Below are 16,873 nucleotides of genomic sequence, written 5' to 3'. Positions count from 1 at the left end.
TTATGACTGATAAGACACTTTAAATATCAGACAACAAACACAGAAATGCATCCAATTAGCCTTTTGCATCTAACATTAACTTTGGCGTAGGATCCGAGAGCCTGTGTTAATGTGTAATTGAACTAAAGAGTCTAAAAAAGCTTGGTATAATAGCAGATAAATGTTATAGCCTTGTTGCCCGATGGTTTCTGCATTCAACGTTACTGTGTTTGCTTGTTTGGCAGACATCAGCTAAGCCTCGGTCTATTTGGCTGCAGCTTATTACAAATGGCTCACCTCTTTATTTAAAACGTTAGAGTGTTTGCTGGACTTGTCTCTATGTGGTCAGCACTTCTCAAACTTCAATAAAAACATTCTGTGCTGGCAGAGACAAGAAGAAAGAAAGACTGAAAGAGATCCAAGCAACCTCTCCCCTCGCTCATCATAAGAAGCACTCATCCCAAGGCTATGAGCCTTCCTTCACAGGAAAAAGTGGAAGAGAGAGGGATGAGAATGTGTCAGGTTCAAACAACAAAGAGGTGCCACCTTACACATCCTTCCTCAACCTGTCCCCTTCAGTGGCAGTGACATCATTTAAATCATTTAAATCCTCCCCAACATGACCTATGGCAAGTGACCCATCATTCTAACGCTCACACCTCCTTGTGAGATGGCTGCTGAACTGCTTATTTAGCAGAAAATATCAACCGGCTAACTATGTGATTTATTCAAAATTATTCCTCCACGGTGCTCCTTCACACAGAGCATTTGCCCATAGTTCAACGTGGTCCAGGCAATTAGGAGCAGACCACACCTCTTCAGGAGACAGAGCACCTGGCTGCAGCAGACAGACATAAGGAGGAACAGAGACGAGTGGCGCGCTGCTTTCCACGATGGGCTGGAATAACTAAGCAGAGCGGTGAGGGAGAGGGAGAGAGTGAGGAATGCAAGCAAGGCACTTTAGGATTCATTTAGGTTCCCCATCTCCCTGGTCACTTTATTAGCAGTCCGGGAAGAGTGATGCATGTCCCAAAGCTATGCAAAATGCATAATCAAGCATTTAAATACACACCATGTGGATGGGCGTGTGCAGTGTGCATGTGTGTGCACCTAAGTGTGCATGCATACTGAACTTTTGGGAGTGTATTACATAGATGCACAATTACAGGCACGCACACACACAAAATGCTTACTACTGTAAAACTTCAAGGTATTCAACAATTACACTTTTAAACCAATAGTCTATAGTACACTTAGCCTCCTTTAGTATTCCCACAAGCTGCATTGGAACAGTCGCCTGTGTAATGTAAAGAAATGCTGGTTGGTGTATTACGGTAAAACCTACTGTAGTTTCTGAGCCTTGTGTGGTCACTCTTAGGAGGAATCAGAGACGGGTGAATTCTGAAACAAAAAGGGGGTTTCCTCCTCAATTTTAAATTGCAGCTGCGCCCTCTTTCAATCCTTCCTTTCTGCTCTCTTCAGTGCCAAGTTGAGATAGAAAGGTGAGGGGCCTTTTTATTCCCAGTTCAACGACAAGCAGCAAGTAGAAAACAAACAGGCAAATAAAGAGAGATGGGAAGGTCTCCCTGGAGATGCAGACACACAATACTAAAATGTGAGGAAAGAGAACGATTACACCGTGCTGTATGCTGGAAATAAGTGAGAACCATATCTCTCTCAGTGGTTTAATGGATGCATCTGAGGAGAGGAAGCAGAGAACAGAGGGAGGTTGAAGAGCAGGTGTAGTTAATAGTGTGGCCTTGTTTTTGACAACATTACGGTTGGTGGTGAAATCCTATCATGGAAAGAAATCAAATTAAGTTTAAAAATGGCTAACTATGATCTACTGGGCTCTGTGGAAGAACAGGAGAGGGCTACAGTTCTGCTCACTGACCTGGAAAATAGGCTGCAATTTCCTCAATCATTTTGGGAGTAAAAGGAAGAGAAAAAATGTCAGGGTGTAAAAGGTGAGCAGAGAGGGCAAGTCTTTTGAGGCTTTTCCAAATTATGTAAAAAAAAAAGTAAAACCATGGTGTGAAAGAGAATAGAGAAACAGCAACTAAAAGAGCAGCATCCTGAGGCCCTGAGGGTCTTGAACCAACCAGGTCAGCATTTCACATATGCCATTTCCTTTCGGCCTCAACGAGAGGAGCGTGGCTGTAGCGTGGCATGGCACCTTGGCCGGCGGGGCACGGGGCCTGTCAGACTGAGACACGAGGTTACACACTGGACAAATAGACAAATGCAGGCACACACAGACTGAGAGGGAGTCGTTTTTTGTAAGAAATGTGGGACTCGCCTGGAACTTTGCCACCTCTAACGGTTGTACGTAGGCCATGACACATAAAGACATAGTATTGTATGATAAATATCATACCATGAGCAGGGAAGCCAATGTAAATTAATAATAAGGTGTAGCTAGAAGATCTGGGAGCAGCTTTATGTACTGATATCTCCTGCTCCACCATCTGTGTGTCAGTCCAGTTGCTCCACCTGAAATAGCAGACACTTGGAAAGGAACATTGTGTCTCATTCATCCCGATGTTACCTTATCCTCCTGCATGAGAACCAGTAAAACAGTATCTGGGTAGATAACATACAGAAGAATAGTTATTGTATAGATCTAAAATCTTGACAATAATTCAGATCGTAAACTAGAAAATACTTGTTTGTTGTAAAGGGTACGATTGAATTCTTTGCTTGATTTTCCTATTCAGTGCAGGAACTGTCAGGCTGTCTGTCGGTCTGTATGAATGACCGCTGCTTATCAGCTCTGTCTGCCTGTCTTTCTTTGCCTCTCTGGCCTGTGCTAATGTTACTGTTTGACATTGCAAGCAGCAGTTTTTTTTTGTTTCTGTTTTTTTCTCCCAGCAGCCTCAGCGGACACTGAGCTTTAGCCTAATTGGTTCCAGAGCAGACCCTGACAGAACTCTCCTCAGCGGCATGCAGCCATATTAATACCCCCCTGCCACGCACACACACACACACAACAAATACAAGCACAGCAATCAGTGACTAACTCGCTAATTAACGCCCTTACAAAGCATCTCATTAGCATGTGTTGTAGAAAGGGCCAGTGAGGGAAATGAGCATTTTAGATTAAAAAAAAGGAAAGAAATTACAAAAGAAGACCATGGACCACATGTGTATGTGTATGTGTTGTATTCTACTCAGGGGCCAAGGGCCTTGGCTGGCCCACCGAGTAGTGCGCTGCTTCTCAGGGGACTCCATTACAGCTCTCTGAGGGGAATATTGGAGTAGAAGATAAGCATAATTTTTAAAAGCAATCAGGAAAAATAAAGCTTTGGCACGCAGGCAACACTTTAATTGTTAACCACCAACTTAACCTGCATTTTCTGTGCGTTGAATGGGAGATGGATAGGTCAGTGGATGTTAGTAAATAGCACGTAGTTAAAGCCCAGGGCAAAGGCCATGAGCAGCAGAGAAGAAATCTAAAAGGACAATGTTAGGATACAAAATACTGTACTGTAATCAATAGAAGTGCATTTTTGTGAACATAAATCAAAATCTATGGCTCTACAAATGTATAATTCTTTCCTCTTTGTCTCTGTCTTCCCATTTTCTGCCCTTCCTCCATCTTTCTCAGGACACATCTGCTGCTTAATACCCTTGGTTTTACAGTGCCTTCATCACAGCCTGTAAAAACAGCCCTCTTTGATCCCTATGAAGCCAGCCAGCATCAGGTTTATTGTAAAACACAATCATAAGGTAAATGTTTATCTCCTCTTTGCCACTGTCAACTCCCCTAATGAGCCTGCTGGAAGGGTTTTACTCACAGCCCCAACAGAGGCAGAAAAACCAACACATTCTGCTCAGATTAAGACTGCACATGAGATGCAGGCAACACTTTGATTCCATGATGATATTTGGCAAAATTTAAAGAAGTAGGTGGGTTAAAGATGAAAAAAATATATACTTCTATATTGCTAAAGACTAGGCAAAGAGCACAGGACAGACTTTTCACTTCCAGGAATTTTTAGTGAAGTGTAAATGTTCTGTTTGTACTGTACTGGCAGAACACAGTATGATTGGCTGGGAAGGATAAGTCCTCTGACCCTGCTCTTCCCGGCCGTTCTGACCTGCCCATTATCCATCAGCGACCCGACTATTATACCCACTGTCAGTACACGTTGCTGCGCTGAACCGCACCGCCCTGGGCTGCGAGCGAGCCATCACTCTCACCTCTGAACAGCAACACGAGCCCACACAGCCAGTCAAAGAGCGAGAGTTAGAGTAAGAGAGAGTTCAGAGTAATAGTAAGCAGGTAGTTGGAGGTCAGAGGTCTCGTGCAATCGGGACAGCAGTTCCACTCCTGGCAGCCAGAGCGGAACTCTGAGAGGGACCTGGAAGTAGATAGGGTGACCTTTTGTACAGAGGACCCCAAAATATACCCTCTTATCAAAATGACCTTAACACTGGAGCATGGGAAGGTAAGCAGAGTCCATCCATCATCTTAAAGATTAATCCTCCTCTCTATTCTTCTCCTGAATCTATTAATAATGTCGCCAGAGGGGAGAATTTGCGGCAAAGATTTATTCTGATATTGTGACTTTTATTCATTAGCCTATAAAGGGGGGGTTTCCTGAAAAGGAAATAAGGAGAGAGTTGCGGCAAGGCTAATTCACTACTCTGGCTCTATTTAAACCATATCAAACACTTTTAATGTAGTTCTTAAATTTGCCGAAGATTCTACACAGAACACGTCAATTTATCACAAAAATGGACGATTATTCAAAACCGTAAGAGATCACAGTCATTTATTTTCTAAAAGCAATCCTAAGCAATATTCCATTTGTGAAGTTAGCGACATCTTGGATGAATCTGTTGCAGGTGTGGAGCTCGAAAATCAATTGTACTACAAAATCTGGGGCTGGGATCAGAGCTTTTCCTCACTCATTTAAACAAAGCAGTGCATTTCACACAGTGGAGCAGCTCTGACAGCCCCAGGGGCATACTTCAATTAGAGACTTTGGCGAGTTTAAACACTGCAGATCTACTCACGCTCAAAGGCGCTCGTCTCCCTCTCTCCCCCTCTCTGCTCATATCTGCGCTGAGCACTCACTCTCCTCCATCTTTAAGTCCTGCTCTCTGTAATCAACCCAGTGCTAATGGCTTATTCTTTCTGCTCCATCACCCACATTTCGCTTGTTTATTTTCCCACACTCGTAAATCTAGAGACATGTCACAAGCGCAGCGATATTAGAGCAATAATCTCAGGTAATTATCAGATGCCCTCTCACTTTTTCTCCCTCCATTTAACTCTTGCTTCACACAGAGACAGGAGTTTCCTCGTTGTTCATGTGAACTGTGAGGAGGGCAGCCAATTTCTGAAAACATAAACACTTTAGCCTTTAGTGTTACTGAGAAAAAGGTCTTAAATGTGCAGAATTATGAAAATATCATCCTTTTATGTCACTAGATTGTGAATTAACACCACATTTGCCAATCACATCAAAACTATCTATCCCTATATTGTTCCTTATCTAATCTTATCAGGATTCAACAGTTCCTTTTGACTCCCGAAACTTAGGATAAAGTGTCATGAAAGGGAAATATTAGATATTTAAATAGTTTGGAACCACTACTCCAAAGTGAAAAGAGTCAAATTTGAGAGACCTCCATTTTTCAACTTTCCTATGGATCAGAGCCCCAAGCCGGCCTCTCACACTTTTGTCATTGTTAGCAAATTTCTTTAGTTTTATTAGTTTTAACTGTTTTTGAATTTGACATCTGAGGCATAGGCGAATATGCTTCAGCGTAGTAGTAGTTTGATCCCAAACTCCTTAATTCCACACGTCATAGCGTCCTTCGGCATGACACCAAACCTCACTCTTGTCAAGTGTTGAATAAGCATGGCTTGCACTGTAAAGTGTTTGAAGCTATAAAAATTCTAGGCATCTCTACATATAATGTATTCCATTTATTAGCTACTCAGACAGTCCTCACTGTTTTAGGATCAGCTAATTTTTGACTTGTCTATCGATGGGATTCATTGAGTGCAATACAGCGATATCACTCGACTCCAGACCCTTTGGATTCCAAAAAAAAAATTCAGGGTTCACATAGATTGTCACACTTACCCACTCCTGCTGTATGAGGCTGACTGCTTTGCTGGCCCGGGACAGGTTTCGACAAGCCAGGATCACATGGGCACCGTGAAGAGCAAAAGACCTGGCTGTCTCAAAGCCTGAGACAGGAGGAGGGAGGCGGACATGCGGGGAGACAAAGGCAAGAAGGGGGGAAAAAGGGTGAAAGCGAGCAATGCTTCAAAGATTACATTTTTTTTTCTGAAGATAACTTTGATTCTTTGGGGTTGAATCTAATAAGGTGGTGGTGGTGGGGGCATGTGGGGGCAAGTTAAAATCCCCATCAATTTTCCATATAATTTCTTTTATTGAGTAACCCAGTGGTTGAGCAGAGGAAGTTAATGATTTTTCATTGTGCTTCAAGACTTCTTCGTCTCATCTTAGATAAAGTTTTGGGTCAGAGCAACAGCTCTCCAGCACACATCGCTGCTCAAACGGTGTTAGAGGAAGGGAGGTCAGTCGCTCGATACGTTGATAATTATACAGTGCACACAGGGAAAAACATAGTTCATAACAAAAAGTAGTGAGATGAGCAATCGAACAGACAAGCCCAACTGAACCTCGGTGTGATATTTCAGTACATTAAAAGGGTCTCTGATAAGGGCATTTCTCCCATGAAATGACGTCCACAGATACGCACAGAATTTATCAGTCCAACACTACTTCATGGCTCCATCCAAATCACGGAGACACGATAAAACTGACAAAAACCGAAGATAGAGGGAGAGAAGTTCATTTCTAAATTACAAGTCTAAATGGGTCATTTCATCCCGTAGGTTGAATTAATTCATGAGATTAACATTTTTTCTCATCACCACATTTTTATTTCTTTTGACATTTACTATCCCTCAAAGTGTCATGAAGCAGTTCGACAGCACGGAGCTGCATCATATTTTCCAGTCTAAATACTCCGAAAACAAACCACTACGATACATACCCACATACATACAGAGCGAGCTTCCTGATTGACAAACTGACAGGCTCAATAATTGATTGTGGCAAAGAGGGGGTGAGAGGCAGAGCAGTAGGCAGAGTGTGTCAGAGGGTGGATTAATATGGACTGTAATTAGATTATAGGTCTTAATCTGATTTTCATTAAGAGCAAAACTGGGAGGCCTAATTGTGAGGAGAGTGTTAAGGACTAATATCTATTAAAACTCAAAATTGGAGTAGGATTGGAAGCCCTTTCTGACAAGTGAAGCATGGAATGAAATTATATGACACCTTATTAGGTGTAATGGAGGGGACTGTGGCTGAGATCATTTCACTCGCAGGAAATGGAAATGAAAATAAAAACAACAGGACAGAAAAAAGAAAAGAAAAAAAAGCAGGCAGTGTGGCAATCAGTAGTTGAATTTATTTGAATGGTATAGCAGCAGGTTTTAGGACAAAAAAATCATTTAAAATCTATATCTACAACTAATACTGAAAAATAACAATCAGCGTTTCCCACCACATATCTTTATAAGAGATTCCTGATTCACCGCAGATACGTAGAAATGTGAGTGCATCCTGTGGAAATAGACTTCCCATTCCGTGGAACTTTTACGTATCAAACACACACATTCTTGGGAGCAGCACCGGACAATAAAGATCATGCACAACATGACAAACGCATCAGCATCTTCAATCATTCGTTGAGCAAAAGTATAGAGAAATGCATCCTGATACTGTGGTAAAAGCTAGTACATCTTTGGCATCAGAAGCACTCCTTAGCAGAAAACATTTTTTATTCTTTGACATTTGCTTGTTGTAATTTTGGGCCACTCTTTCCGTGCCAAATTCCTTCAGCTGTGAAATGCCGGAGGGCTTTCTTACAAGTACTTCCCATTTCAAATCCATTCCCATTTTTGCGGCTTTTACCTTTTTTCTTTTATAGATCATTATCTGAAGCCAAGAAGTTTACCCAAACCAGCACATCCTATGTACTCATATACAATACATACATACCCATACAAATATAGACACAGCTAAATATACTTTGTGCATAGTATGTAAGTCTGGCGAACAGGATGCGCATGAACATTTCTGCTTTTGTGTGTACACATAGTTTTATAGTTGTGAATCTACATAGAGTTTGATGCTTCTGATCTTGTCATTTCTAATCCAGTGTTCTTTCTGGCCTCCAAAACAGGTCAAATTTGAACAATCTTAATTTTCCCCTATATCATAAATCAACTGTAGCTTTAGTGAAGATATATCATTTTGCCGGATATGTGCACGGATATGAAAAAGCTTCTTTCAGATGTGACATTTTTGGGGATTTGTGTCAGACATGATCAAAAGTGGGGGTAGAAAAAAAATCTGATTTTAGGTGTTTCTTTTGTTTGTTTTTTTAACTTTGCAACTTATCCAACTCAGGCACAAAGAGAACGTGCTAATTCCACTAAGAAAGAAACTAAATTAAACTTTCCATGTATACTCTTTTTATCAAATGACTTTCTTTGATTAAAGTTACCTATGGCATTTTCTGCTTAAAAAAAACTCTTTTCAAGATTTTGATGCTTTTTCTGAACAAAACCTAAAAATACAATAACGCCACAATTAAGGGACGGCACAGACCTCTAGGAGAGTTTCTTTTTAAGAGGAAGGACATACTGGCAGATCCTAAATATCACTGATGACTTTCTACAGAAAAATATTGAAAACAATTTTTAAAAAATGGCTGGTTGAATTCATATGGAAAAGCTCTAATGCTCAACTTCCTGAGGAGTATGGCATTGGGGTTGTAGTATCTCTCGAATTCATTTATAGAATTTTTTTCAAACACTGTGTTGTTCAAAAGCATTTTTTCAGCCTGTATAAATTGGACAAGAGTAGTGGCTTCTGGTAAACAACAACACTCACTTGTTGTGTGTACAAACCATGAAAGTGAAATTAATCGACACCAGTGTTTTCCATAATGGAGAACAAATTAGAATATGGCAGCGACAACAGCAGCTGCACTGAAGCCATGTAGTTGCAGTGACAAATAACAAGGTCTTGACATTAATTGTGAAATAACGAGAGTGGCGTCGCTGTAACAAAAACTCCCTGCCCCCTCACCCATGTTACCAGTGGAGAGGGCCGCAATGAAATTAGTTCTTGGTCAGGTGTACAACTAAAGGAGCCTGTTTCAGCATTGTATGCTGATGATGGTACATGACAAGAGGTCAGACGGGGGTTTCTTTTGCTCTGGTGGATCGACAGACGCCATAAGCTGTTATATAACAGACAGTGGGCTTGTCCAGGTTTCTTTTTTTTTCGTCTAATCAAATCTCAACATGGTAAACGCCCAGATACAAGAAGAGGAGCGATCAGAACATTTTAAATGCTGGGAGATGAAGAAGACGACCCCTTGATTGTGTGCTTGTACAGTCTGCTGGGGCTCCACAAGGTAACAGAAATACAGTAAATGGCTCAGCTTTTGTTGAAATTGGGTTTTACTGTAAGGTATAAAAAGCAGAAAAAATGAGTAAAATGTCCATTAAGCAGTGAATGCTCTTCATGGTACATTAGGATCCTGGCCCCACTGATATCCCACAATAATGAGTGTGATTTAGTGATTTCACGCTTTGTTTGTCCTCCCTGGCCCGCCACTCTCTCTGGATCCCCCTCTCGTACACAGGTGTATTGGCTCAATGTAATGAGATCATTACCAGCATCGTCGGTAAACGTGTTTATTTGGCAAACGGACCTGCCCGCTCCTTCTCTCTCTTGATCTGCATCCAAAGAGGCATTTAACTAAAATAAGCTCCGCCGTAGAATTGGGCAAACAGAAGTCAATTTAGATCATTACAAGGCCTGTGGGCAAACATGTTGAGTTCCCACAATCCCCTTTTTCACCAGAGACGAATTTGTGCTTGAAAGAACACAGAAGCAACACAACCTATGAATGGACAACATATCACATCATCTTGGATTATAAGGCATTTTGAACTATAATGGATAATACAAAACTAGCTTGTGCAAACTATTTCAGAACAAATTAATCGATAAGCGAATTGCAATTACACTCTTTAACTCTACTGAGCTCTGTCTTGTTTATCTTCTGTTCTCAGTTTGATTTATTCATAACAAAATGTGGGCCTTTGAGTTAGAAACTGTTCATAAATTTGCAGATTTATTACAAGTCTGCAAATTGCAACCAGCTACATGTGACCAAAGACTGCCACTACACTGTAGCACCCAAAATGTTATATTCACCTCATGAAACCCTTCTCAACTCTCTCCTAACTCGTAACCTGTGTCCAAAATTACTCCTTCACTGTACGATACACAACACTTACTTCCAAACATTTCATTTGAGTTGATTCCTACAATTGAGAATGATAATTCCCAGTGGAAGAAAAGAAATAAAGGACACACACTCTGCGGCGCTCTACTTCTGTCTTTTTAGAAAGAAAAGTGTTTTTTATTCATTTTTTTAAAAGTTAATGGGGGGAAAAAACAACAGGAAAAAAGGGGGAGAGTAAGATGGTGAATACTAGTTTAAAGCTCACTATAAAAAAATGTTTCTTCTACTGTAGACAGAAAGCAGCGCAGGAATGAAAAACAGTGTTTTCAGATACAGATTCCAGCTCCAGACCATCTCAGTAACGAGTGCACCTGTTCCTGCTGCTTGTGTGTAATTCTTGCTCAAGAAGTGAGCAACGGCACAAAGTCCACGACTCTTTCTGACTTTTAAGATCCCCTCTAATTCCCCTCCATTAGTCCAGGAGGAGGGAGATGTCACCCCAAAAGTGGAATGTATGGTTAGTAATTACGGCCCAAGGTTGAGCTGTTCCAGCCGAAAGCACTGGAGTGGTTCTATTACCCCTCCCTGTCCCCTTCTACCTCCTTCCTACCCCCTCCTACAACGTCTCACCATGCATGCAGCGCTATCTGAGGACCCTCCCACCCCCTTCTCTTTCTCTGACCCTCTGTGTCAACCTCTAACTCCCTAAACAATCTCTCATCATGGCCCCACACCACACTGGACACCGCTGGTCCTCCAGCAGCCAACCTCACAGAGGAAAGAAGGATGAGACAGTAAAGTTGATAAACACATAACGCACCAAATCACACACATGCACAAGGATAAACCAACCAACCAACCAACCACCCCCCCCCCTTAAGACCCACTAGTGCACATAGAGCTGCAGAGAGCATTAGGGCTATTTTCATAGCTATTCCCCCCCCCCCCCCCACCGTGTAACTTTCATCTCCTCATCATCTGCAGACTGTAAACTCGATAGGTCTATAAACTACTTGACTACACACAATAACTCCATACCCCTTCGTTTTATTTTACCTACAGCCTTTAACCACATATATGTATTCCATCCTCTCTCTCTAACCACTTCAGTTCTATTATATTAGAGCTGTAATCATTATTGAACCCCTCTAGCCTCCAGCATAATACTCTTTGCATGTTACACCAGTTTGAGTCTGCATAGCAAATTTCATCCAAGGTTAATAAAGTTGAATAATTTGACTAACCAACCATAACTGGTTCTCATTACGTAGCCAATAAACACATTCATCAGTGAGGACATGAAATGCCCGATGAAAAAAAATAAAACTCTCCTTCGATTTCCTCAGCGGTTCAGCTCACGCGCTGACACACAGGAGAAGGTGCAGGACACGGGCCGGCCGCTCCCCCAGTGGGCGCCCACCCACACACGAAAAAAAACACAGAGACCCTCTGATCGTAAACGCAGATGTACTCTGGATGTCAACTAAACCACACGCAGCCACTCAGAGATGCTCAGTGACACACACACTGAGGCACAGACACCACATGCCACCCTCACCAGGAACATCTTTTTATCCATCTAATTCCTCCCACTATGAATAATGCATCTCCCTCCTTACTGAGGCTCGGGTTTAACGCATCACTGCGCGGGTCTTTAAGGGGGTCCTTATTCATAAACAGTAGTGCAGTAAATACCAGAGCTTTGCAGCCAATTTAATAGCAGTTATGCTTAACAAATCTGCCTCAATCTAATGATCAGCCACAAAGCTAGGCTATGGGTTTAATCTGCACACAGAGGCTCCCCTAGCGCTGCGACTCACTGAATATGCTTAGGGATCTCTCCATCCAGAGAGAGGAGAGCACCGGCCTGACACTTAATCCACACCGCACAACACTGGGATCAACACAAATATAGAACAATGTTAGTCTTTCATGAATAAAAATAACATTGAAAGTCCTAAAACACTGCGGGGACGATGCATAAAGATGCAAAAACATCACAAGGCTCTCTTTTCCAAATCCTTAAACTCCCCCGTCTCCTTTGCTTGAGTCCTTTCTGCCTCTTATTCCAGCACAGACCATGCACTTTACCTCAATACCATGTGGATTTCAGTGCATGCATTTACACTGAGTAAGGCTTTGCAACAGCAGGTGTTTCTATGAGAAAGAAGCTTCGTGCAGATAAGTGCAGATAAAATTATAAACCCATCAATATAGAAAAGAACCAACACTGCAAAAGTAGAATGTGGAAGAGACTAAGAACCTTAAAAAATAAATGATTGAAGGCAACAATGAATCGCATATTTATACAAGTACACCCTTTTGGAAATTGACGAAGAAAAAAAAAGAAAAACAACCTGAACATACATTTTCTTTGTTTCGAGCAATTGATGTGCTGAATTGGCATAAAAATAAATAAATAACACATGGGGGACAGTTGTGCCTGCCTGAATATTCTATCCAAGTGAGACAAGAGGTCAATATGTTATTTCTGACCACTATTAAACATATGTTATGTTGACAACATGGCACCAGGAGACTGATGATGCTCCCTTGGTAGCAGGACACGTATATGTACATACATTTCCCAAAAGAGCTGTCACGGTGCAAATAGGACTGTGTGTGCTAAGAGACGAAAACACAAATATAGCTTTGCTTTGACAGGGATGATATTCTAGGAAAGGGCCTGAACTAAATCTAGATTCTTATACTAATGTGAGGGTTGGAAGATAGGCACACTTTTTTTTTTTTTTTCATTTTAGAAAGGAAGTGTTTTGGCTCTCAACCCAGAAGGGACAGAGATATCATGACAATGGCTCCTTAACGATAACTGTTCCATGCACCCCCGGCCAGTAAATAACCTGAGAGTTGGTTGATAGCAGGGAATTAGAGTCAGAGCAGGAGTGCGTAATGGGGATGGATAGGAGGCTCAGGCCTGGGTCACAGCCACTTAGGAATCGATGCATAGGTACAGGTGTACCACCACAGGTCTATAAGAGTTAAAAAAAAATAACTCTAAGAGGAAAGGGAAGAAAGTAGGAAGAGGACAACTGGGGGCAAAACAAAGTGCGATCATTCATTTCCATTATCACAATTAAAAAGCGCCACTCAGGTCGGTACTGGTTTTTAATTTGCAAAAGAAAGCAGAGAGAGGGAGACTAATGTCGCAAACAGAGTGCAGTGATGGTGCTGGCAAGACAAACCACATTACTGTCTCACCTCCCAGCACAAGTGCAATGGAGCTTTAAGGCTGCTCACCAATCCAGAGGCTATGATATTTCACGCATAAATAAATTCATGTATGTGCTTTTCATGTTCACGTGCATTAAGAACAAAATTAAAGAGCTTAAATGTAAATTTTCTAATTAAATAATATCCTACCATCACTAATAAAAATGTCACATTTCCTGTGGAAGAAATAAGCACTGAAGAAAATGGAAATAGTTTTAGGCCTGGATTAAAACACTATTGATGCCATTAAAATGCTAAGTGGGTCCAACCAATTGGCATAACCACATTTCACTTTAGGAATGTCAAAGGAGTACACGACAAGTAGCAATTGCTATTAGAATACTGTTAATTACGGCTGCCGCATATTTAATACGTGGCAGAGTAAAACAAAGGTTATGTTAATGTGGGTTTATTAAGTATTCGCACAGTAAAAATGTGTGTTGTCACTACTTGAGACAGTCTTGAGAAAAGCTGTTTTGTTTTTTTTCAAATGAGCACATTTCTATTTGCTAAATACATCACAACAAATATCAAATGTGGATTATCATTTTCATTATATAGTTTTTAATTAAGACAAAAATAAGCACATGTGAAGAATTTAACAGAACATTTAAAAGCTGAACGGCAGCCATCGTGGACCTTCTGTGCCCTCTTGTGGTGAAACTGTGAAAAACCGTCTCCGTTATCCCAATGCAATCCTTTCTCATCGCCAGCAGTACAATCAAAAGGACCAAAAATCGCATTTTTTCCAGAGTTACCCGCCATCGCAAAACCTTCTTCAGCTTTTCATTGAGTATTTTGGGTTGTTGAGCACAATTTTCTTTTGCCTCCCTAAATGTATTTATTTCTGGAGACTGAAAAGGCTCCTTAAATTGGAAAAAAAAAAAAAAAAAACTTACATCTTATCCATGCTTTGGATCGTGGTTCTGGAAGGAAATGTTTGTTTTCTACAATAATAAAGGAAGAAATGGCTGTAGGGTTAAATTAAGCCCTTGAGAAAGAGACATGTCTCTGCAGCCAAAGCTTGAGCTTCGCCATTTGTATGAACTGAACAAATATAGTATATTTTAGTATCTTTCTTGTGCCGCATTTTAAAACTTAACTCATTGCTGTGCTGGTTAACCATTTCTGTTTATACCCGAGCTTTTGGTCTAATTGTTTGTATCGCATTTATGGAATTCATTTATCTTTATCTTTGTGTTTCATGATTGTGAACCAGCTGTCAGCTGACTAATTTGCCTCATTTCACACTGCATTTATTAAGTTAATCAAATAATATGACCCCAAGCGGAAATGATCATGATTCACAGTTTTCCATACACGCAGTCCAGTAAATCATGTAAAATAAAAAAAAATAAAAATCCCTTCTGTTTATCTCGTTTTAAAAGTTTTAAAACATTTGAAAAATGTTGGACAAAGACATTGTTTGACATCTTTGTTGTCATATTTTAATACCATTTAAAAGAGAATTTCCGAAACCTGAACAGCGCCAACAGACGCGTGTGCTAATTTTGGTAACACCTGAATGAAGGCTTATATAAGGTGGCAGGACTCTAAACTGACCCAATGTTGCAGAAAAACAAAATGTCACGAAAATCATTGCATGGGCCGAAAAAGCTTTCAGCCACGTGCGATGCGAGAGATCTTTTTTTATTTAGTCTGATAGGTGAGATCTGTAGAAATCAAAAGATATTCTAATCGGCCATGTCAGACTGAATGAATCCTAACCAGATTTTATGAATTAACTGAGCCACCCTGTGGTCTGCCAGTCTCCATTTCATTCAAATCTATGCAGCAAATCATGAGAGAGAAACGTTGTGCACTCGTGGCGTCCTCTAGAAGCAGAGCGAAACACCATTTAGTTTGTAGATTAAGTGAACACTTCCATCCGTTTCAGCACTTCAGGCACATTCGTGAATTATTGGAAGTTTTTCAAAGATATGTACTTTTATATACAACTCCAAATCCAAAGAGGTTGTGACGTTGTGCGACGTGTGACAGTCATTTGCAGATGTCACAAATCAATCTTCTATTAATAATAGAAGATAAAAAAATAAATTCAATGTTGAAAGTGAGACATTTTACTATTTCATTCAAAGTATCTTAGAAAAAGTTTGGACAGGGCCATGTTTACCGTACATAGCTATTCCCTCTTCTGTTAACAGCGGTCCGCAGACGTCTCAGAAATGAGGAGACCAGCTTCTGGATCTTTGGGAGAGGAATACTGTCTTTCTTTTCTGATATAGGACTCGAGCTGCTCAACAGTCCTGGGTTTCTTTGTTTTGACGTATTTCACATTTGATGATCCGCCAAATGTTTTAAATTGTTGAAAGGTCTGCACTGCAGGCACGTCAGTCCAGCTCTTCTTCTATGAAGCCATGTTGTTGTTGTTGTGGGTGCAGCATGTGGTTTAGCATTGTCTTGCTGAAATATGCAAGGCTAAAAAAAAAAAGAAAAAATAAAGACATCGGCTGAATGGGAGCATACGTTGCTCTTAAACCAGCTTTGCAGGCTTCAGAACTGAGCGCTGATGACGAGTCGATTCATGTTAGCCACCTGTAACCTGCAACATGTTCTTCTAGCTGCTTCTGTTTGGTGCTGCTTACTTTTCCAGCCTTTTGCTGCCCCAATCCCAACTTTTTGGAGATGTGTTGCTGCCATCAAACTGAAGATGAGATCAGATTTTCAATGAAATAGCACAATGCCTCACTGTAAACATTTAATATGTTTGTTCTGTGTGAATAAAATATTGGCTTGTGAGATTTGAATATATATCGCTGCATTCTGTTTTTATCTGCATTTCACACAGCATCCCAACATTTTTGGAATCGAGTTGTAATTATAAATTCTCTTATAAGATCTTGGCAATTGGCTTCTAAACAGAGTGGCATGTTAAGATTTCCTTAGCAACATATTATCAGCTACGTGTCATAAAAAAGTCAGACAGATCATCATGAAATTTCATGTTTCTCATTTTTCACCTGCATAAACGCTTTAGGGAAGATGTAACTAAAATCATTGATCAGCTGAGATGTACCATGTGCTGACAACACCTAAACATATCCCACTTCCTCTAAAGAGCACATGAAAATGCACGAGTCCTTTCTCAGAAGACACTTTCTAACAGCAATGTTTTTACCCCAATCACCAGAGGGGAAACCCTCAGAAATAAAATGATAATGATGATAATAATGATTTCATGAGCAGAAAACCATCGTGTTGTTGCCCAAAGTTAAGCGGTGTTCACTCTTCAAGTGATTTAACTCTTTCTTCATTCCCATAAATTTGCCTGATACAACTGACCAGGGAGTGAGGACCAACCAGATTTTTTTGTTTTTGC

At 40.7% G+C, this 16,873-nt stretch overlaps 1 protein-coding gene across 1 annotated transcript in view; it reads right to left on the bottom strand.

The window, feature by feature from the left end:
• The window catches only part of wwox (WW domain containing oxidoreductase), a 144,108-nt gene that overhangs the window by 122,996 nt on the left and 4,239 nt on the right, over positions 1 to 16,873 (bottom strand). The window contains exon 5 of the mRNA XM_075469670.1: positions 6,081 to 6,187. Within this exon, the coding sequence (XP_075325785.1) occupies positions 6,081 to 6,187 (107 nt within the window). The remainder of the gene's footprint in view (positions 1 to 6,080; positions 6,188 to 16,873) is intronic.

This window comes from Odontesthes bonariensis, chromosome 7 (genome assembly GCF_027942865.1).
Source record: "Odontesthes bonariensis isolate fOdoBon6 chromosome 7, fOdoBon6.hap1, whole genome shotgun sequence".
Lineage (NCBI taxonomy): Eukaryota > Metazoa > Chordata > Actinopteri > Atheriniformes > Atherinopsidae > Odontesthes > Odontesthes bonariensis.
This window is presented reverse-complemented; position numbering and strand designations above follow the sequence as displayed.